The sequence below is a fragment of the Lissotriton helveticus genome, chromosome 3_1, assembly GCF_964261635.1.
Source record: "Lissotriton helveticus chromosome 3_1, aLisHel1.1, whole genome shotgun sequence".
Taxonomy (NCBI): Eukaryota; Metazoa; Chordata; class Amphibia; order Caudata; family Salamandridae; genus Lissotriton; species Lissotriton helveticus.
Window position 1 is genome coordinate 355,515,564 of NC_136061.1, and position 23,935 is coordinate 355,539,498.

Genomic DNA, 23,935 nt, shown 5'->3' on the forward strand with positions numbered 1-23,935 from the left:
AAAGTTTGGAGGGTAACAACAAATACAAAGTCTGTAGTTTCAAATCAAACATGATGATTAAGACATGCTAATATGAGAATAATGGTGCTCCGTTAAATGAACTACTCCTCCAATAGGAATGATTTAGGGTGGAAGATACATAGTATCCACTATCCAAAAGCCGATTGTGCAATAAGCTGTGGTTGGTGTAAATTTTTCTTGCTCTGTGTTTCTTCTCATGCACATCCAGATTTAAGACCCTCCACTTCAAAATATCAGTCAAACTCCTACTGTGCCTTTGTCGGTTTGTTTTTATTTGTAGCCTTCAGCTTTTGAACGTAAGCAAACACAATGCCACTAAACCTGCTGTCCACTTCCATCGCCACAAAGAAGAAGAGCATCAATAATTCCTATTATGCATATCTTTTTTTTGCTTTTATGCTTACATTAAGAAATAATCCTTTGTGAAAACAAAAAGGTGACAACATCACACATGAAAACTTCAGATGGCTGATGCACATACAGTGTGTTCCCCTCTCATCCCTGTCATGATTGGCATTCAAGTGGATTTTTATAGATTTTGAAAAATGTTTATTTTGTAACCATGGGTGAATAAAAGTAAAGACTTTGTAAAAACATGAAACAGTACCTTTAAGACTTCTCTTTTTTTGTTTTATATATATATATTCTTTGTTTGCATTCACAGAAGTATGTGTTTCTTTAACAATAAATACATGAAAGATTCCATGTTTTAAAGTGTTAGTCCAGCCTTGTTCAAGTTTTCAAATGTGTTTCACAGCAGTCTCTCAATGCGCCTTGAGAGCACCGCATAGAATGTGCTATTCAAATGCTATCATTATCATCACCACCAATGGGTTTTGAGAATGGTTTTTTTTGTAAATGCTAACTTTTTTTTTGCTCTGGTGGGCTTCTTCAGGTTCCCTTATTGATTCAAGCGTCTAGTCTCTAGATGTAACTTCACTGCAGATGCCTAAACCTGGTCCCTCCTGAGTAGTCACATCCATCTAAATTCAGGTTAAATTAGGACAGAAAATAATTACATTTTAAAATCCAACTTCTTCATTTCATAGAAATCTAAGGAAGTCAAGCACAACTTTAACTGCAAATAAAAAATAGAATCATCATAAAACAAATTTTAATCTAAGCCTAAACTGATCATTTATATTATTCTTGACTGATAGGTAGTGTTAACAATGTTTTTATATTTTTGAAGCAGATGGATATGGTCTTTAAAAGTATTATAATGAAAACTTTCATTGTGCAATTTTTTTATTGGTATATTTATATTTTTTTTAAAACCTGTTCTTGCTTATGTCCAATAAATGAAAAAACTAAGACAAAAAACAAAATCACTGCGAAACAACTAAAAAATGGTAAAAGGAAGACTCAATGGGTAAAACAAAACCTAAAACCAGTGAGCTTTGGTCAAATTAGGCTGTTGGGCAGATTTGGATATGGAAGAGTCAAACAAATTTCTAATTTTTGTTGGTTCGTTCTGCATTCATTATGACAAACCCGAAGGGTACCAATAATGTGATCAGAACACTGAAATATTTTTATTTATTGGTGTAAGGAAACATGTTAGTTTTTAATTCCATGCAAAATGAAATAATATTGCCTTTTCTTAGGCATTCCAAATATGCTTGTGAAAGTCAAAATCTACAAAGTGTTACGGATTTTATGTGGGGTTTGTGGAATGTTGGCATCCATTGAGCTTTTAAACTTCTACCTCTGGCCTGTCCACATAAATTGTGTTTTACTTTACTTTTAACTGACATCATGGCACAGTCCCTTGACCTAGTGTGTCACATGCCATAAAAAATAATCAGAAAAACTGCAATCCATATTTATATCAGGAAATTGTTTTGAAAAGTCTTTAAGAGAGAATCTGTTAAAGAGAGATGCATTTATAATCTTTCAGATTAGGTATACTACATGATTGGTCTTTTTCTTCATCTGGAATGTGAGATGTCCAGCATACACCCTCATTCTCTATGCGCTTAATTCCTGCAACTACCATCCTGCAACTGGTACACAGTCAACATGTGTCCTTTATTCTTCGTCCTGTTATTGTTGCATCTGCATTTGTTCCGTATGGAGCTGTTTTTTCCAATTAAAAAGAGGGCTCTGCAACAACATCCTAAATGAGATTAGATTTCCAACGGTTGAGGACTTCTTGATGAGTGAGAAAATATTGACCGGACATTTAATAGGAAACCCATCCAAACTCCCTTTTGTACCTTAAACAAATATGGTTCTCAAGTGAAACAGGATTCTTCTAAAAAATATGTGAAAGCAAGAAGGGCACAGTTGCGCGTACTTAAGCTATAGCTATTTGTGTTTCAACTAGTTGATGGGCGAATGATGGTGTGATGTGTGATTGTTTATGTATTTAGTCAAACGTTTTATGGATGGTAAAATGGGCCCATTAGGCATACAAGTGATACACAAAATAACAGGCATAATAATAGTGTACTTATACTATGTAGCGAGTTATCTGCTTAGAAAAGGGAAGTCGTCTCCGTACTAAGCAAGACTGCAATTCTGATCTGTGAGGCTGCCGCAAGTGAATATCAGCAATTTCCCAGACCAACTGTGAAGCAAAAAAGGCTACCTTATTCATAAAGGGCAACTTAATTATGTCAAAGTTACTTATAAGAGCAGGGCCACACTTTTCCAATAATAAGGGTTGTGGCCACAGCCACTTTTTAGCAACCCTACGACCAAGGCGGCATTACTGGGATAAGAGCAGATGCGGCAGAAAACTAAATTATTTCCTTTAATTGCAGGACATAAATAAACTGTAGATGTTGATGATGTAGATTTAATTCCTCCAGCTCCCGCCTTAGTGAGGTCCCCCGAGAAATAGATTGAAAAACTGTCCCAGATATTTTAAAATATCAGTTTTCAGAGGAGAAACTATGGCTGAGCTAACATATTTGATACTCAAAACTATGAATACCACAAAGTCCGTGCACCAGGCTACGGCGGCTGTAAAAGAGATGTAATCCCAGGCCAGGAAAAGAGAGTTTGGATTTCCCCCTAGATCTCTTTAAGTTGAGCAAAAAGATGTTGAGCCAAAATATGTTAATGTAAGCAGTTTCACATAGGGTATATTGATGGAACCTTTTTTAACAGTGGAGGCTCGCTCTTGCCATTTTAGTGCTTGTAACTGTCCTCCTTGCGGTCTGTATTAATGCAGCTACAGGGGCTGGACTAAAACAATCAGCCAGATTCATGAAAGAAAAATCGGCTCGCAAAAATCTGGCCCTTTGCGAGCGCAATTTTTGCATTTGGGATTCATCATCCCAAATGCAAAAATCGCTATTTGCGAAATCGCATATTTGCGAGGAATTGCATTTAAGGAATCTCTATTTGAGATTCCTTATATGCAATTCATTAACCAAATTTAAATAGCGAATTCCCAATATTTGGTCGCTATTTACCACGAAGTCTGACTTCGTGGTAAATAGCGAAAAAATAGAAAAAAGCACTTTAGTACATTTTTCTCAATTGCATGTTACACACACACATGTCCTTTGGACATGTGTGTGCGCAACATCTGTGTAAATTTGCATTTCAGGGTTGCTACAGGGTGTCCTTTGGACACCCCTGGCACTCTTGAATTCGCATCCTTATTTGCGATTAGCTAATTGCTAATCGCAAATAAGGAATAACTCCCCATTCATTCCTATGGGCCTTTACGCCATCTTCTCTAATGCCTGGTATTTATTTGAAAATTAAAGAGTTTGCCAATTCAAAAATTCTGCAAATGGTGTCTTGCGGAATGGGAAAGAGGGCCACAAGACAATCAGCCCGGTACACTTGAATGGGTTATTCAACGGATCACTCGAAAGTCAGTACTAAGATCCAGAGAATGCACATGTTGACATGCGAGGGGAAGGCAAGGTTGATTCGCCTCATTGTGTGTTAAAACATCACACTCAGCTAGAAATGCCTTTATTATTATATATTGGATTGCTGTTTATTTTGTATTTTGATTATACTGTATGTTTTCGGGTTGCAATCTTTTCTTGAAATAAACTTCCTTTTAAACTAAAGAAATGCCTGGGACTTTTGTGTCATGTACTGCGAAGCATGATCATGATTTGCTTTCAATGCAAGACCAGTCCAGCTGGCACGAACATATAGAAAAGGCAAAATACGAATTCATTATTTTAACTTCTGTCTTTTAGAAAAGTTTAAAAAATGGCTATTGTTTTCTCCCCAAAAATGCACTGATGTTTACAGAGTACTGTAGCTGTCCCGAGCTTGTCCCTTCTGTTGCTTTAAGGAAAACAAAAAAAGACTTGTAGCTGGGAAACTGTTCACTAATAGCGTTAAATATATGGTATCGTTTTATCATGTTACCATTTCAGAACCTAAAACTTCTGATGTCACTTAAGTTCTGTGGGGAATTATACGTCTACCTGGCTCTAAAAAATCTTACACTTTGGACACCAGGAAGATCATGTTTTTTGTGCACTAGAGTTAAACGTCCAGGATCTGGGCAGGTGACCCACAGCATGACTATCGGACAGCACATTCGTCGATTTTCAGGGCACACAAGAGATCCGGTGGAATATCATGTAAAGGGGGCAGTTTATCACACAAATGCAGGTTAGCTGGCTAACGCCAAACAGTATTGTCCTAAACACATTTCTATCTGTAGACATCCTTAGAAGAAGAAAATCTCTTCCAGAACATGCTGCGCCTACTTAAACCTGAAACGCTGGTTGTTGTTTCTTAATAACGAGAAACGGATGCTGCGCTCCCCTGCCAGGTAGGATTGGTAAGGTGGGCACTCGGACAATAGCCGAGGGGCCGGTGTCCAAGTTCCTGCGTTGGGCTGGTTCTTTGGGCAGCCTTGGGGGGCCGATTTGGGCTATGACACACCAGACATCTGAACACATGCCACCAGCGGCCCATTGGGTCCCTGAGTAGCCTTTCTGGAGGCAGATGGACGTCCATTACCTCCCTTTTGTCAATGGGCAGAGGTGTCACTCCCTTTCTCTCGCTGGGCCGCCTAATTAATGTATGCATTTTGGGGAGGAGGGGCCAGATGCCTGAGCAGAAATGGGCTCACTTGTTACAGGTGTGTTTTTTTATCTAAGTAAACTTAAGAAAACAGCCTCTGTCAGAGATCCCCCCTTCTTTTTATAAAACTTCAGCGAAGCAGTGTTTTACAGAAAGTAGGTCATTTTTTTTAGCATGCCCGGGCCGATTTTTTATCCCAATCCAACCCCTGCTGCCAGTTGATGATACTAAAATATGTCAAGATGCATATGGATGTATTCTAGGATAACATTCATAAAAGAAGTTCAATTTGTTCAATACTTTGTTGTAACGCCAGGGCACTGGAGGTGTGTAGTAACAAGTGGCTGCCATCTTGGTAGTATAAAAGCACACACCTCCTGCCCGCCGCGGCCGCGACACGTAGCAGCAGCTGCTCCATCACACAACAAAAGATGATGGATGTAAAAAAGAAGTTCTATCATCTCTTATATGAACACGCTGCCACTTTTCAGGATGTAATATATGCACGGGTACAGCTGTGGGTTGAACCTAGGGAAGATCTGTCCCTAATCTAGAAACCCAACTGTCGTGATCGGTATACGGCAATACGTTGACAATGTTTGTCCAAATCCTGTAGCTAGTAGGACCATGGGGCAGCCTAAGATGTACTATGAAAGTGATAGTAGATCTGTCTGCGTGACAAATTGGTGTGGACTGTATGCATGTTATATGGGGGGCTACACATTTTTGATTGGATTTCAGTGAGAGATGCACCAACTCGTGCCATCATTGCCTGGAATACTACCCTATTCTCAGCCAGAGAGGTCAGTTTGTATTGGCACAACAAGTTTACCGGAAAGGTGTGGGTTTCAATAAAATGGGAGTGGGTATCCAAAATGCTAGATTAAAGGCACTAACATACAATTTTAGAAAGCTCAAATTACCAGAAAATCTACCACCAAAATGTGCTCTTCCTTCTACTGGAGAGCAACGGAAAGGCTTTCTGGACCTCATAAATGAAAGGCCATAAGGGTCTAAGGCCTACTTAATTTAATTAATGGGATTTCTATGTAAGACTGTGTCATCATGTGGCTGCTTCAGAGTGTTTAGGGATGTTACTGCATCATTAATATTGCAGATGGAACAGGGCGATTAATAAAAAGGGGGCACAAATGTTTTGTCCTTTTATTAAAATAATTGATGAGTAGCGCCTTCAGCTCTGCCATGGCTCTGCACACCTTGAAAGGATCATGGTTTTACTCTGCTCAATAAAGGCTCACTCAATCCATTGCAGCATGCCAATCTCTGCCCAATTCCCAATATCCCTTTCCTGCCTAAAGTAATTGTCAGATTAAGTATGTACTATTGCAAGGTCACCTGGAATGGCAGTGCTCTGCTTATACTATTAGATGCTCTAGGGGGCTGTGAGGAGCTCTGGATTAATGAGAGGTGGCTGGACTAATCCTGTGGGACCGGTTCATTGACTTTAACTCCTACAATCTCAGAGTGCTAATTGGACGATGGTCTTTTGCAAACTGTTTTTCTCCTTTCTCCCAAGATGTGTGAGTTGTGTCACACTATGTGGGTTTTTATATTTTTGAACGCCTCTTGTATGGGGCCCCAGGGCTCCTGTCATTTGGTGTTCCTGTTTACCATGAGTACATGTTGCTTCTGCATGATTTACTACCAATGTGTGACGCGTCTTTCCATACTTAGGCCAACTATAGTCAGCTCACCGTAAAACTATGACCTAGGTCACTTTTACCCCATTTCCAGGAATATAAGATAAAGGTTAACTGCTTCACCTGAAATAATAGAGGGGCATATTTACAAGAACCTCGTTAAAATTATCGCGGCGATAATAGGCTTGCTAATATGCGTTAGAGAATTCCAATACAAGCCCAGATTAGATGTCCTGCACAGCAAGCCCATTATCGCCGTTTTAGCGGCAGTTTCCTGCCGCTAAAACTGCGATAATTTTAACGAGGTTCTTGCTAATATGCCCCAGAGTTTTTAGCTGTGTACTACCATTCATTATTTGATTGCTACTCAGGAGTAGTATCTCTCATCTATTCAAAATATTATCCCAACGACTTCTAAAATGCAAAGTTTCCAGGATGCAAAGTTTAGGAGTTTATCATTGGACTCACCCTGCCCATATGGCACAAGTGGCTCAAGTGGTTGGATCCGCTTCCTATCTTAAGCTTTTCCTGTGAATCAGCTCTTTCCTCTATAAAACGGGTGCCCAGCATAGGTCCAGGTACATAACATATTTTCAGGATTGGCACCCAAAATAAATTTGTGAACAATCAATCTAAAGGGCACTTATTTATACAGGAAAGGGTTATTTTAAAAATCTAGTATAGATTCGCCCCTCCTGGACCTATGCTGGATACGTGGCACAGACTGGGATCAAGTTGGAATTCTGTGTTGACGTAAGTATAGTTATATCAACTTCAAAAGATTCATAATCAGGCAGCACACGTTGTACCTGGATGTCCATGGATAATTCATACGTGCCCTTTTCTCCACCGCCCGCACTGGCTCGGAGTGAGGTCTTGTATCACCTTGGAGGAACTAATTCTCACTGACAGCACACTATTTATAAAACCTCTGCAGAATTTAAAGAGATTGGATTCTTTCAATGAGCCAATGAGAATCTTATGCTCCTTGGATAGAGGTCTTATGGTGGTTCCTATGTGTACGTGCGTTAGAGCTGCTGGAGCAAGGGCTGCCTTCACTGTGGCTCTGGCATGGAGCAAAGTCCCAGGTGGTGTTCAAGGCATTAAGATTGATAGAGTTCCATCGCTATGTCAAGAACCATTTATTCTGATTAGCCCTGTTTTAAAAAAAACTTTTTTAGGGTGCTTGGATGCCTTTTAGTGCTTTAAATGTGCAATTGGAATGGAAGGGGTTAATTAAAAAAGAATGTGTAATGGTTGACACATCATCTACAGAGCTAAACAAAACGTAGGTGGCAATGTTTAGCCCCCCTCTGCAAGGGTAATCATCATAATTCATTGAAGGTCAAACTGTTGCATCTTATTAAGTGCTGAATGCAGTTCCACTACTTAGCTTGATTGTGAGAGAATAATTCTCTGGTGTTATACAGTTCCTTGAACAATTATTCTCACAGGTGTGACCATGGAGGGCATTGACTGTGACCAAATGGCAACATAAAAGACAGTGTGGTAAGGGTAGTACCACGTCTAAGTAGAAACTCATATTATCTGAGACTATCTTTTGGTCGCTGGGGTTGGCACCTCGGACAGTCCCATCAAATCAAAAAAGAACCACATTTAACGGTAGGGAAGGGATGAGGAGACGTAACAGTTTAGTCTTTAAACATAAGTTAAGGTAGGAAAACAAAATAAACTGCAGTCTCCTTTCTTTGAAACAAGGCATTCCTATAAAAGACATGGGGGATTGTTAAGGGGTGGTTTTTATGTTCTTTGTCTTTAATCAAGATTTCCTCACATTGAGGGCAACCGTAAGCACAATCTACAAGCAAGTAGTATAATGTATGTATGTATGTATGTATCGCATACTTTTATAGCGCAGACTGTCACCCAAAGGGTATCCTGGCGCTTTGACTCTACCTGACTATGCACAGTCACGGAAATTTACACCGCCCTTGGGAAAAGACCAATGACCCTTGCTAGTAAATGTGCACAGTCCCTTCAGCTTCCCTACTTTGGGCTGCTGCCAGATAATCTCTTGGGCAAGAAAAAAAAAAGTAGACAAAACGTTGATGCAAACTAAAGATCTCAATATAAAAAGCACTTGAAAAACTCAAACCCGAGAAGACTGATGTGAAAAGGGGTTCAAATAAAAAAGTAGATATGTAAAAGGTTCAGGCTTGCCTCATGGTGCAAAAGTACATTATAGAATGTCAGTCACGTCCCAGTTGATATTCCAGGAGATTAAAAAAAGGGAATGGATTATGGGCTGGATGGGCCATACTAGATGGAATGCTCCATGTGAATAAAGTAATATTTCTTGGCCAAAAATGTAAGATTATTTCCAATCAGAGCTGCAAGTGCACAAAACGTTTTAATTCGGGTGAGATAAGCTTGTTACCCCTATACATTTACAAATTCAACATGGTATAGTTTCAGATGGAATTGGGCAAGACATGACCACTTCAAAGTGCTCTCGGTCACTGTTAAGATTCATGCTATTGAGATTGGTGTCATCAGAATTCCAAAGGTAGCCTTTTCAGGGATGATCAGAAGGACTGCAACAACTTTCCAAGGAACCTGAGAAAGCAGCAAACAAATAAATAACTCAAGATGGTGATCACACTTGTTCAGCACAGTCTGGACTTCAAATCAAAATGTTAATTGATTTTCAGATTCTTTTGATGATTAAACACAATTCTGAAGCTTTTAAATATGAAATTTTGCAGATTGAGGTATTAGTTTTCAGCATGTTTATGTTTTCAGCATTTCTATGTTGAAACGTTTATCATAATGGGTAGCTATTTCACATTTTTTGAATTTCAATAAAAATGTACGAGTGAAGGGGTGATGTGTGGAGTAAGAGGATCGTTTTTCTTTATTACTGTTGATGATAATAGCACCATTTAATAAAGGTTTTTTCAGAGTTTCTTCTTTGAGAATCGATCCAATTCCGGAATTGTCGGTTCCTATGGTGTATCCAATCCATGTTGAATTGTCGGTTTCTATGGTGTATCTACTCCATGTTGAATTGTTAGTTTCAATGGTGTTTAAGTAATCCTACCGTAAAGCCTAATTTTGATGTTTCACTCTTAAATCTCTTTTGTGTCCTACCTGTTTAAGGTTTGTTTTGGTGACCCTCCGCTTCAAGGTTTGTTTTGAAGTCCCTCCTCTTGAATGTTTTATTAGGGTCCTAAGGTGTGTTTTGGTGTGCTAGAACTCCAAAGTGCCATCAGATGGGCCTGTCCCAAGATGGGTGTTATGGATTCTCGCAATTACTTTTTTGTGTCCTAGTTCTCAAAGGTATTGTTTGGTGCACCAATGCCTAAAATTCTTCTTTTCGGGCTCCTGCTCTCTAACCCGGTGTTTGGTATCCTTGCCTTCAAGTGCCCGAAGTCTTCTATTGGTACCCTACCCTTACCGCACAAGAATATATTTGGTATTGCTGCTCTTCAGAAACTCGCTTTCTGTCTCTAAATAGTAAGGTACTATGTACCACACCACCCATAAAATCCTGTGGTGAAATAATGTTATCAATAAATAAAAGCTTTTATGAAAGCCAATATTTTCCTCGCCGGCTCCAGCAATATAGCGCGCTTCTCGATGCAGGCCATGAGCCCATTATGCCAAAGCCAGCTCAGGGCAGTTTGAGTATCCTGATTGACTATAACAGGCGAGTGTCAGTGCACATTCAGAACATGTACCTGGCATATTTGAAGCTATTATCCTAAGTCATCCTATGGCTTGTGCTTGTCACTGAGCCAGAAATCATATTCTCTGATTGGTTTAAACAATCGTCAAATTATGCGCCAATGTATCAAGCAAACTTACACTGGTGTATTGCCATCCCATTGGAAAGTAATCAAGACCGGATACGCTTTCACAGCTCTGGATGACGGGTATGTGTAGAGACATAATGGTTGAAGACCTGTTTGCAGTGAAAAATGTACAAAATACACTCAAATGGGGTGCATAACATATACTATGTAGTGAGTGCAGAGTATACACTAGTGGTGGCCCAGCTTTCAGTGTATACCCTAGAGGTGACAGCAAGTAGTGAGAGAAGAGTATGTCCTATTGGTCGAAAGTAAATATGGCTAATAAAAACAGATGACACTGTGCTAGCTAGAAGCGAGTGCATTCCAATGGTAAGTCAGAGATCAGAGTATTCTCTGGTGGTCAGTGAAGCGTAAATCCAAATGGTAGCAGGTGCTGACTTCAGAGATTACCTTTTTGGGAGGTTATTGGTCATACCCGAATGGTGGTTGCATAGTATAGCCTAGTGCCAATTACAGAGAATATCCATGTAATAAGAGCAGGTATAGTCTGATAGTAAGTGCTGGATATAAACTAACAATGAGTGTTTCATGTACCTTACTCTTAGTTCTAGAGTACTCTAATCTAGTATGGGCATATTGTATTTGAGTACAGTGTACCCTAGTAAAAAGTGTAGGCCAGCGTACACTCCAGTAGTGTGGGCATATTACACCCTAGAACTAGGTACAGGGTTCATACTTTCATGATGAATTTAATCTAATGGTGAATACACCGCATAATATAGTGGCAAATGCGGGGTATAACATATAAATAAGAGAATGGTGTACCCTTTAAGTAAAAGGAGATTGTCCCCAGTGGTCACTCCAATGTATGCACTCGTGGTAAATGCAGGGTTTTCCCTAGTGGTAAAAAAAAAAAAGAGTATGGTGAGTTTAGCACACAGTCTAGTGGTGGGTACAGGGAACGGTAAAGGAGATTCTCCAGGATGGTGCTTGTAGAGTGGCGTCACTGCATTTGGTCTGCTCTTCGTCATTGGCCTGATCTTGTGATAATGTTTAGTTGTGAAAGTATCGACAGGAAGCCCTCTGTGACTCAGCTGCAGGAGATCCACATATTTGTTTTCAAATTCTCACTTACAGCAAGATGTTATCCAGTCTTTCTATAAAAAATTACTTAAAACAGATTTCATGCTTTTTACAACACTCAGCATCAGAACTAAGAGACAGCCATTAAACAGACCCCTTTTATGCTTCGTCTGCGGTTTTCGCAGCAGAGGGATGATTCACCGAGGTTTTGGGCACATTCAAGTCACCTTGCACGCCGCTCTACTGAACTCGGAGAATGAATAAACAATTTGTGCATTACATAGTAAATCAGGGTCCACCAACTATGTAGAGGAACACAACTGCTGTGAGCCACAATGGCACTGCCACACTAAAGTCAAAGTCGGACAAAGCTGTCTCACCATAAACAGAAAGCTGGTCTTCCCAAACACCAGCAGTGCCAATGAATGAATATATGCCTATAGTGTCAAGTGATACCAGAAGACAGTATATAGGAGCTACCATTTTACAGTGACAAAATCAGGCACAGGGTGCACAAGAGAGGTTCCTGAGATTGGCAACCTCTGAGTGGAAAAAGAGATACCTTATCTGTCCATATGTAGTGACACTCACCACGACTGGCTCATACCAAGATCACATAGGCCACATGGTGTTCAGCCACAATCTAATTGCCTAAATTAAATTTTTGGTGCTCAGTTCTCCCATGTATCAACATATAGTAAGGCGAATGATCAGATGGCTCTTGTGCAAGGAATGAGGCCTAAGTCCTCCATGTCCATGTGCTGAGATGTGGAAAGGGAGAGCTCACCCAGGATGCACTTCCACAACCTTCTTCTGCTATGATGAAGAGTGCATTATTATAGGAAACTGACTCCCAAATCTTGAAATGCGCTCAACTGGATTGATGTGTAGATTTGCTGAGCCTTCCTACTGGTTAGTCTTCCAATTGTTTCCATGCCTGGAGATTAGCCATACCCTGTGAGTGAGGTGTCAGTAAGTCCTGTGCCATGTTGAGCCATTGTAAACCCTTTGGAGCCCACTTCCTGGGCCCTTACTAGTCCAGTGGCCACACTCCTGGACTGCCCTTTAATGCTGGAAGTGATGGCGGGAATCCCCCATATGGTCCAGTTGGGTTGATCAAGTGCTATTTCTCAGTCAGGGAGATGTGAAGGATGTGCTGAAACTCCTCCTCTTCCTGTCGTTTCCTGCGCTCTGCCTCCTCCTGCTCCTTGGCAGAGAGCTCCATGGCCAAGCGTAGCTGCTCATCGTAAGAGACAAATAGCTGGCTGGTACCGTTGGGCAAGGGGCTGCGAGGCTGTGGGGGCAGTGGTGGTGTGTGCTGAGGTGTCCTGCAGACAAAAGGAACCACAAGTTAGCAAGTGGCAAAGCTTTCGGATGCACAATGCTGAGTCACAAGTCATCTATGCCCAACTCACAATCCTTGAAAATTACAACATGCAATTGATGCAAAACAATATTAGTTCAATAGTCAGACCCCCCAGGATATTGTGGCATGGATTAGCAGATTTAGTGGCACAAATAAGGAAATTTAGCAGCACAAATATGGAAATTTAGCAGCACTTTATTTTACTCATAATCATTCATTTTCAGCCTGAAATCAATGAAAACTGTTTTATCAGAGTATTCCACTTTGAAATAGGCATGTTTAGTAGGGCTAATAAATGCCAAAGACAGAAACTGATACAAAGTATCCCTCAAGAGCACTATTGAGCCAGTTCCTGCCTTCCCCAATAAGGACGGCTCTTGGGCTCCTTACGAGACCAGCCATCTTGAGGCCAAGCAATTGTCTCAGTGTGTTTCCGAAAAAAGGGGACAAACATAAAATTCGCACCACTAAAGCAGTTGCTAGGACACATAATTTAATTTCAAAATTGCGCTGTACTTTGCTGGCTTTGCGAGAGGGTCCCGGGGGGGTCGCAGTTCTGATACACCGTCGGGTGTCTTATACGCATGAGACGCAATGGATAGATACCCATGGCAGATTTGCTTTCATTAAGGGAATGGTGGGAGATGAGCCCATGGTGTTTGGCAGTGTGTATGCTCCACCCCCGCTGTTCGATATTTGGGTTGAAGTCCCAAGTGTGTTGACGGTAGTGGGCGGTGACTGGAATGACGCGATGAATGGGCGGTTGGAGCGCTGTAGGCCTGGAGGGGGTCTGGTTGCGGACACTCCTACTAAATTGAGCAGCTTGGTGCAGGGGATGGGTTGGATAGACGCATGGCGATACCAACATACTCATAGCCGTGAATTCACTTATGTCTCTGCAGTCCACAAATCCTTCTCTAGACTCGATTACCTGTTCATCCCTCAACCCTGGATTGGGAGGGTGGACTCTACGTCCATACTTCCGCGTGGCCTGTCGGATCATTCCCCGATAACAATGGACTTGCTCTTAGATAGGAGGCGGCAGCCTTTTCGATGGCGCCTTTCCACGTGGCATTTACAACAAGACGACTACCAGTCGCATATGAGAGAGGCCATAGCACACTACTGGGACGACAACGATAGGCCAGACACCGATGCCATGACCTTGTGGGAGGCCCTGAAACCTGTGCTCAGTGGCGTAGACATCGCTTGGTGTGCAGCGAACCGTAGGACCCGTAGGGTGGCCATTGAGGAGGCAGTGAATCAGGTTCGCAGCCTAGAGGCGGAGTGTGCTTCAGGGGGGAGTGTTGATGCGGTGGGGCAGCTGATCTGCCTTCAGCGGTCGTACACATCCTTATTACTAGATGAGGCCCGTCAGCTATGGCTGGCTACGCAGAGTAGGATATACCAATGGGGTGACAAATCCAGTACGATGTTGTATAGGCTCTGCCAAGGTGATTTCCAGGCACAGTCCCTGCCGGGACTCCGGGATGAGGCGGGAGACCCTGTGACTGCCCCTGAGGTCCTGGCCGCTACCTTTGCGCATTACTATGCGGCTCAGTACACCCCCCGGGAGGCACTCCCGGAAGAGGAGGTCGATAAATTCCTTGCGGACCTTCCACCCAGGGCACTTTCGGATGAAGGTCGTGCTCGGCTTGAACTCCCGCTGTCGGCGGAGGAGTTGGGAATGGCGCTGGGGGAACTGAATGCTGGTAAGGCCCCTGGGCCCAACGGCTTCCCGTGCGAATTTATGAAAATGTTTCATCTCCAGCTGGGGATGCGCTACAGGAAGGCGCTGGAGGCGGCCAGAGACTGTGGGTGCCTACCGGCGGACTGGCGACATGCGGAGGTTGTGGTTTTCTGTAAACCTGGGAGGCCCCCGGGACGCCCTGAATCATACCGACCGATCTCGCTACTTAATGTTGAGGCGAAAATCCTGGCGAAGGCCTTGGCTAATTGCCTCCTCCCCTATATCACAGACTTGGTCCACCCGGATCAGGCCGGGTTTATGCCCCACAGGGCGACAAGACACAACATCAGACGAGCGCAGTTAGTGGTGGAGGCGGCGCGGGCGGCGGGGATTCCAGCGGCACTTCTACTTGCCGATATTGATAGAGCTTTCGATTCGCTGAGCTGGACATATCTCCGAGCGCTCCTACTTCGCCTCAATTTGGGTCCGCATTTCCTGTCATATATACAGCTATTGTATACAGACCTGACGGCGTCTGTGAGAGTGGCGGGGGCAGTCTCCAGCCCCTTCCCTATAGGCCGCGGCACCCGGCAGGGTTGCCTCCTTTCACCTTATTTATTTGCCCTGGCCATGGAGCCGCTGGCGGCATGGGTGCGGATGGACGCACAGCTGCGCGGTGTTGAGTGAGAGGCGGGGCCGTCTGATAGAATCGCGCTCTATGCCGATGATGTTCTTTTCTTCCTAACGGACCTGAATAGATCAGGGCCCAGGGTCCTTGAAATAATGCGAATATTTGGCGAAGTGTCTGGTCTCCATTTGAATGTACAGAAATCGAAGCTGTGGGTGCTGGGGAGGCGTGGTGGCATGGGTTCCTGGGCATCGGCCCTACAAGAGGCAGCGGGTGGCATTAAGTACCTGGGCGTTTTCCTGACAGATGTGCCCGGAGTCTCCTGGTCACGCAATGTACTGCCTGTTTGGGACAAAATACGGTCTGATATGAAAATATGGTCTAGGATGCCTTTGAATATTTATGGCCGCTCGGCCATATTCAAGATGGTAGCTCTCCCCCGTATTTTATATCAATTACAAAACCATCCGTATCCTATCTCGCCGCAGTGGTTTCGGCAGGTAAACTCGGCGCTAAGCCAGTTCTTGTGGGCCGGGGGGGCGGCAAGAGTAGCGCTCCGCACCTGCTTCCTCTCTACCTATTGTGGGGGGCTGGCAGGGTCCGACGTCCTGTCTTACTACCAAGCATCGCATCTTTTGGTCCTCAACGAGTGGTGGTATGGGGACCGGGGTGACCCGGCCTATGCCCTGGAAAGATACCTGATGGATCCAGACACGCTACACACTATCTTGTACTCGGCAGCCATCAGAAAGAGGCTCCCGATGGTCACCCAGGTGGTCTTTAAGGTGTGGCGTGGAGCTCTCCGCCGCATGGGGTGGTGGAACACGCTGACAAGGGAAACCCCGCTATGGCACAATGGGAGGATTCCGGCACTGGTGTCCTTACGGGGATTCAGTGGCTGGGATGCGATTGGTATTTCGGCGCTGGGCCACGTCATGAATGGCACGACCCTTATGTCCTTTCAGGCACTACGAGAAGAATATGATATGCCCCATACTCAATTCTTCAGATATCTGCAGCTCCGACACGCCCTGTCCCCCGCATTGGCTGGCTTGGACTCTTTGCCAGAGTTCAGCCCTCTGGAGGCAAAGGTATTCATGGGGGGAATTAGAAACTAAGAAAATATCTAATATATATCAAACACTCGTTACTCACTGCTCCTCTTCCCTCGATAAGTTGCGGTCTGCATGGGAGGGAGATGTAGGAGGCCTGGAAGAGGAGGACTGGAGAGAAGCCCTGGAGGCCCCAAGGGGGGCAGCAATAGCAGTGCGCTTGCGCTTTATTCAATTTAAATACTTGCATAGGGCATTCTATACTAGGGAACGCCTGTGGCGGCGGGTCTGATAGCCTCCCCTGACTGCTTGCGGTGTGGCTGTTCAGTTGGCTCCTTTCCACATACGGTGTGGGCGTGTGCGGGGTTGCGGGGGTTCTGGACCGGTGTGTGGGATTGTCTGACAGAGGTGTTGGGCTGGGACCTCCCCCGCTCGTCGAAGCTGGGCCTTCTCCATGTCATGGAACAAGTGGGAGGAAATTTATATAAACGTCATCTGCTGCTGCTGGGCCTTACGGTGGCTAAAAGAGACATTGCTCGGGCTTGGAAGGACCCTAGGGCCCCCTTGGTGGAGGTGTGGAAGAGGGGCATGGACTTTAACATGGGGTTGGAACGCCCGGTATTTGAGGCCAGGGGCTGCCCCAGAAAACATTTTCAAATCTGGAAAAGATGGGCGGACTACAGAGGGCTGTTGCTGGACCCTCCGGCGCCACAAGACACTGATGCAGAACGTTTCCTTGTTGACTCTGGGTGAAACGATACACACATAGATACTGATTTCAATATGCTCTGTACCATGGACCATGTAGGCACTGTGCGGAGATGGGGATGGGCACCGGGCGGGGAGTTCTGAGGGGGGGAGCTTAGGGGCAGGGGGTTCGGGGTAAGGCAGTAATATCGAAATGTTGATTGAATAACTGGTCTGTGATGATAATGAGAGAGCGCAAACTGACTTAAATGTATGAGTACATCACACTTGCCAGTAGTAAGCACAAATCATGAGGAGAAATGCCATGAGTGCTAATAGTATCTGCAATTATATTCTAAATGTGTAGCTAATATAGAGATTTAAGTAGAAGTGGAACTAATACAGAAATGTGTGGCATTATATGATTTTAGTAGATGTGATTATTTCTGAATCCATGTCGTGTAGCTGTTAAAACATAAGATGGTATGCGGTTAAACGCAGAATGTGGTAGGCCTCAGGGCCAGAGCTGGAGCTAAAAGGGAAGGTGTTTCTTTTCACGACACAGATTGTATTAATGTTTTGGTCATCGCATTAAATGGGCCATGATTTATAGAGATGTTTACTGAATAATAGAATAAGAATATTAACATGCTAATTAATGAAGAAGTTGAATGCTATAGTCATAATGAGAAATATTGTAGGCCTGAAATGTTTTAACGTTGATTTATACGTACATGTCTGGGCTGAGAAATGTTGCAAGCCTTTTTAGAAGTCTATGAGAGTTGGGTTCTTGGCTGCAGATATCTGTCTGCACAGGAAAAGGGGGGATCCAATTATAAATGAATGAATAGAGGTCTGTTCAGTAGACGGCCCAGACATGGAGGAGGGTTCTGGAATGTTTGAGGGGTATCAGCGGGCCGGAGAAGAGTCTGAGAAGCAAGGTCAACTCTAACGTACGAGGCCCAATACAAAGCATCATGGAAAAACCCAGAAGCTACACCACGTGAGGGGCGTCTCGCAAGGGGCGTCTCAAATGTTGTTGACTGTTTTGTATTAGGGACAGCACCCCTGGGTGGAGTTAGAGCAGTTACCTGAGGACCCTTTAGAGAGCGGATGGGTAGGCAGAGAGGGGTCATGACTGGAGAACTATAGGTTTTCACCAAGAGACTTAGAGTGGGTGACTTCCCTTGGGGGTCATTCACTGCTGACACCTTTGTTAGGTTGGGACTTGGTTAAGTAGGGATACCATCTAGAGCAGGGTAGGGACAGCCTAACCTGTGCGTTTTCCTCCAACCTAAATGAAGGAGAGATATGCGTCTATGCTGATAGCTTTATTATTCTTAGAACTTGTGTTAGTGATTTCCGTTGCTCGTTTGAGGGCTTTCCGAGAGCACATGTATGTAATTGGACCTGTGTATCTCGTGAATCTCATTCTGAGATGCCTGTATTTGCAGCTTATTATATCTTTACAATAAACTTTTGAAAGCTAGAAGTTGTTTGTGATCTTTGGGAGCAGAGTCCTTTATTGGGTGAACTAATTTGGAAATAGGTGCACTTTCTTTCCTCACAGACAGGCAACAAAGGTTCAGTCGACCAGAACGAGGTTTGGATCAATAGATATAAGGTATCGATCAAAATCTCGCCCTTTCAGTTGGTAGCTATAGAGGATGGTTGCCTTCTTGAGGACGGTGACCTAGGCCAGGTTAGCTTACCCCAAGGCCCCTAGAGATCGATGATCGGAAGAACAGCCCGCTGAAGAAGATCCGGATGACGTGAGACAGAAAAAGCAGCAGTATCGGTCGAGAGTGAGTATAAAGGGTTATGCGTGTTAGATTGCGGTGTTTTGTATTGTATCTATGTTGTAATGTCTGGCGGAGTTGAATGTCTGTAGAGTGACTGTGGAACAGGTTGTGAGCGCGCGCAACCGGTGGAAATCTTAAGTTCAAGGAGAGCTTAAGTGGTTCGGGTGTATCGGACACCCAGAGTAATTGTCAACTAGTGTGAAGGGGGTCATGAGGTACCATTGATCACCCGAAGGACCGAGATAGGGGGACCGTAAGAGTGAGTGCGTGAGTAACGGACGCTGGTCGGAAGTTACTGTGTGTGTAAGCAACCTATCAGAGAGACGATAGACATTTCGTCAGTTGTGTTGACAATTACAGATAGACTGTGGACGTACAGTCGAGAGAAGTGACCGCTTGGTCGGAAGTAGTCATTTTTCGGTGTATGAATGGGACGCATGCATAACCGGGAGACGAGTTGAGAAAGGAGGGGTGCTGCTGCGAAGCGGACAAAAGTGACGTCAGAAAGTGTCGCGCAGTGATTGGCCGACCGGAGAAAGACCGCGCTGTGATAGGCCAGCTAGCAAAGACGTCAGACAGGGTCGCGACGTGATTGGCCGACCGGAGAAAGACCGCGCTGCGATAGGCCAAGCTAGCAAAGCCGCGACAGGATTGGTGGATTGTCATCAGGAAGTAAACAGAGTAGCGAGGCTGGATATTGTGCGCATAATTATGAAGTGTTTTAAATGGCTGAAAGCGGTGTTAAAAAAAGAGAAGCGGGGATCGTATGAAGGGGAAGAAGCCCCGCCGGAGGGTACGCCAGCTCGTTATATGGCAGTGAATGTTGGGCTGCATACGATCCTTTGGATATCAGAGTGGAGTAAGATTACTGAAGGAAATGAGGAACTGACGTTCCCGAAGTACGGGACGTTCAGATTAGAGGTGTTACATCGATTAAAATCAGTCATGACCTCAATGAGACCCTTGCCTAGACCAACCCAGTTTGAAGCTCTTGATGCATGGATTAGGGCAGCGCATGAAAAGAATATGAACAGACGACAAGAAAGGGTGAAACGATCGGTAAGGGCAGTACAGGATGCCAGGTGGGATGCGGATGCTAAAAGATGGAGAGTGCATAACATGGAAGTAAATAAACTGTACCCAGTGTTAGAGGCGCCAGTAAATAAAAGTCCCCTGGAAGAAGATGATGAGAGCGAAACAGAGGATAGCCTGATAAACAGATTATTGACAGACAGGCCACCCCCGTATAATAGAGCAGGGGGAGAGGTCGAGAATAGTGAAGGAGAAAAGGGGGGCAATGCAGGAGAGCATAGACCGCTTCCCAGTTCAGAGTGGGATCCTGAGGCAAAGAAAGAGCTGTCCCAGCCTAGTCAGGTGCAACAGGTAGTCGGGAGGTTTGTGGTACAAAGAGCGCCGGAAACGGAAAGCGCCACATCCTACCCATTACCAGATGCACTACAGGTACCTGTTACCATAGGTCCTATAATATCGATATATGACCAAGAGAGAGCAAGAGGGGAAGAACGGGTACGGAAGGACAGAGAAAGAGCAGAGAAGGCAAGGAGGAACGATACGATTAATTCCCCAAGTCAGATGCCGATACCCAGAGAGTGGAGCACCCCGATGCACACAGCAGGGGACCCAGGAGGAGATCCTGGGGGCCCTAGATGGCCAATGGATCTGAGGGGATCTGGACGAAAATCCTTTCAAGAGCTAAATGAGTACATGAAGCAGTGGGATGAGGCAGTGAAGGCTCAAAAGTGCATCATAGCTGCGGAAGCTGAAAGGGAAAGTCAGGACAGCCGAGCTCGGACTCACTGCGGGGCTGGGGAGAGCAGCCCGGAGTGGGACTGTAGAGAGAGAGAGAGTAGGGGAGTCACCCATTGGGCCCGGAGAGGAGATAGAATAGACCTGGAAAACGGGGGCCCCGGGAGTGGAGGGGTGGCGCGCCCAATACTCAGTGAAGGGGAGAGGAGAGCGCAAGAGTACAGAAACAGCTTTAAGTGTCCACACTGTGTGCCCGGCACCAGAGAACAGAATGGGAGTTGTGAGAGGTCGCACCATAGTCCCTGTGATGACGGGAATGAGCGCAGCCCAGGGAATATGGGGAACCAGGAAGGATCGTATCGGATACTGAGCGATACGAGGCAAAGGGAGAGTAGCGACCAGAGGGAAAATAACAGAGAGGCGCACGGTGAAAGGAGGGAAGAAGAAGAGAGTGGGCAGAGAAAGAGTGGGGGTAACAGGCCCGTGTTCCATCACCTTCCAAGATCGGATGGCCGAGCATGGGACCTGGAGAGATGGGAGCAAGGGAGGGCACCCATTAACTCTCCCGAGCCCAAACGTAGAGCTCGAAGTTGGGATGGTAGGGAGACCAGTGAGCCCCCTTCGAAAGACATATTGCGAGCTGAGATAAAAGCCAAGAGACTCGATGTCACCAGTTTAAGGTCAGACCTGGATGACATGGTAGATGGTACCCTGCCTTTGGAAAGAATGGAAATGTATGAACAGGATGAAATACTGTATATGGCAAAGGACATTACTCGAAAAGCGAGAGCAGTCCATGAGAAGTTAGTCGAACTAGCAGGCAAATATATGGTGGACTTGTCAAGAACCAAAGCATTACAGGGTAACCACAGGCTACATTATACAGATCGAGACCTAGATGAGAGGAGAACGATTGGGCTGAAAACACACATAAGGGAACTGATCGCTGGAATAAGGACATGGAGGGCACTAGATAAGTGGGAAGAGAGGTGGTCCAAGAAAGGGACCGGCAGGAGAAGCACGCTTGGTATGACACCAGGACAGCAGGGAATAGAAGCTTACCCTTTGCGTGAAGTTGCAAATGGGAACTATGTCCATGTCCCTTGGAGTAGGGGAGATTTAGCTGCTTTTACCACCTCCTTCCCCAAATTGCGGGAAAACCCTGTGGAGTGGTACAAGCAAGTCGAGAGGTTTGTAAAAATCTCAAAAGTCTTATGGATAGATCTGAACACGCTGTTTGACATTGTAGTACCAGGAGATCTGTGGACAGCATGCAAGGTTAGCGCTGAGTGGCCCACAACGGAGCCAGAGAGAGATGCTAAGACTAATGGGCCGTCCGAGATTGTGATGGCAAAATTCGAGAGGGTGATGACTTGGCTGAAAGAGAAAGTGCCAATGCAAGACATAGATTGGGTCAGAATAGACCGAACAAGACAGGAACCCAAAGAGACAGTTCACGAATATTACGAGAGATTGCTGAAGGCGTTTAAACAGTATAGCGGCTTGGATGTAATGGATCCAAAAGACATAGGGCAATTCGTGTCCAAGTTCGTCCTGGGACTGAGACCGGATATTAGTTTAATGATTCAGCAACACTCGATTTGTTGGCAAACTAAACCCCTAGATGAAATACTGAGATATGCCAGGTACTGCTGTGATGAGATAGACTCTAAGGCTAAGAAACTAAAAGAAAAGTTGATGGTGGTACAGATGCAGGCAGCAGGGAAGGGGGGACAACAGCAACAGCAGCAAGGAACAGGTACAGGAGGAAAGAAGCAGTACAGTCAGAACAAGGGCAATGAGGAGAGTTCCACCTTTAGACCCAGAATAGATATAGCTGCCTTGAAGAAAACGACTAGGTGCCACCAGTGCAACGAGGTGGGGCATTGGAAACGCGAGTGCCCCTACAATGTAGAAATAGGAGAGCAAGAGATAGAGGAAGAAGAGGTCCAAAGCGCGCCTACAAGAGGGGTAACGCCATACCAAGGAAAGGTGCTCAAAGGGGGGGGGGCTCCTCCCCGAGCCCAGTTCCCGCAACCACCTCGAGTAGGGACTATGGGTAAGACCTATAGACAAATGCCACTGTTTGTGGAAGGTGAAGAGTGCTATTATGTGGACCCATTAACCGGACAGAGAGTGGAAAGAGAAGACTGCACCCTCGGGGCAGCCTTGGAGGTGGACCAAAGGGGACCCTATGTGGAAGCAGAAGTAGCAGGGTGCCCTACGACATTTCTGGTGGACACAGGAGCCACTAGATCCACGATCAGATCAGCTGCAGTTCCAGACCTGCCCATGTCTGGAGAGACCATACAGGTGGTAGGGGTCGCAAACAGGAGAATAACCAGCCAATTGACAGAACCGGTACAGGTGAAAATAGGGAAGTACAGCGATGAGCACCAGTTTGTGGTTTGCGATTCAAGTCCTGTGTGTCTGCTAGGGAGAGACCTGTTGTGTAAATTGAATTGTACTATATATTGTACACCTCAGGGAGTGGAGGTATTGACCAATGATGATGACGCCGATTTCAAAGTTGCAAACTCAAGAATATGCGTGGAGCTGTACCCTACTTTAACAGTAGATGAGCTCCCCTGGGACTTGAGAGAGACAGTGGCACCAGAAGTATGGGATTTCACTGGGGAAGAGATTGGATTGGTCAAAGGGGTGGACCCAGTGAAAATTGTAGTGAAACCGCATGCTGAGTTCCCAAGAACACCCCAATATAAATTGACTCCAGAAACGATTGCAGGCATAAAACCCGTGATCGAGTCCATGATTAAACAGGGAATACTGAAAGAAATCGTGGGTAGTCCATGCAACTCCCCGATTATGGGTCTCCAGAAACCAAATGGGAAATTTCGGATAGTGCAGGACCTTCGAAAGATTAATAACATAGTCGTTTCGTGTTGTCCAGTGGTACCGAATCCATCAGTGATACTGTTTCAGATTCCATTCCAAGCTGAGTGGTTCACTGTGATCGATCTTTGTCAGGCTTTCTTTTCGATCCCTCTGGACGAAGAAAGCCATTTTCTTTTCGCATTTAAGCTGGAAAATCGCGTCCTAACATGGTGTCGTATCCCTCAGGGGTATACAGAGAGCCCATCGATCTTTAACCAGCTTTTGAAGAAAAATCTTGAAAGTCTAGTGCTGCCCCAGAAGTCAGTTCTGGTCCAGTACATAGACGACCTCCTTGTGGCGTCAGAAACAGAAGAAGCGTGCAGGGAGGACTCCATTGCTTTGTTAAATCACCTAGCTGCCAATGGGCACAAGGTGTCCCCGGGAAAATTGCAGTACTGCTTGACAGAGGTGCAGTACTTGGGACACAGAATAGAGAAAGGCAAACGAAAGGTGTCACCAGACAGGATAGAGGCGATCATGAAAATGAATGC

At 44.9% G+C, this 23,935-nt stretch overlaps 1 protein-coding gene and 1 long non-coding RNA gene across 6 annotated transcripts in view; both read right to left on the reverse strand.

Annotated features, from left to right (window-relative positions):
- Positions 1–272: 272 nt before the first annotated feature.
- On the reverse strand, positions 273–6,771 carry LOC144822464 (uncharacterized). The gene is made up of 2 exons (XR_013608624.1): positions 4,069–6,771; positions 273–3,958 (listed from the first exon to the last, which is right to left on the reverse strand). It is a non-coding gene; the product is annotated as an uncharacterized LOC144822464 (long non-coding RNA).
- A 2,772-nt stretch (positions 6,772–9,543) lies between these two features.
- Positions 9,544–23,935, reverse strand: part of ANKRD13B (ankyrin repeat domain 13B) — a 478,086-nt gene continuing 463,694 nt past the window's right edge. For all 5 annotated transcript variants that reach the window (XM_078680038.1, XM_078680040.1, XM_078680037.1 and 2 more), the window contains one exon: positions 9,544–12,885. In XM_078680038.1, coding sequence (XP_078536164.1) covers positions 12,681–12,885 — 205 coding nt within the window. In that variant the 3' untranslated portion in view covers positions 9,544–12,680. The remainder of the gene's footprint in view (positions 12,886–23,935) is intronic.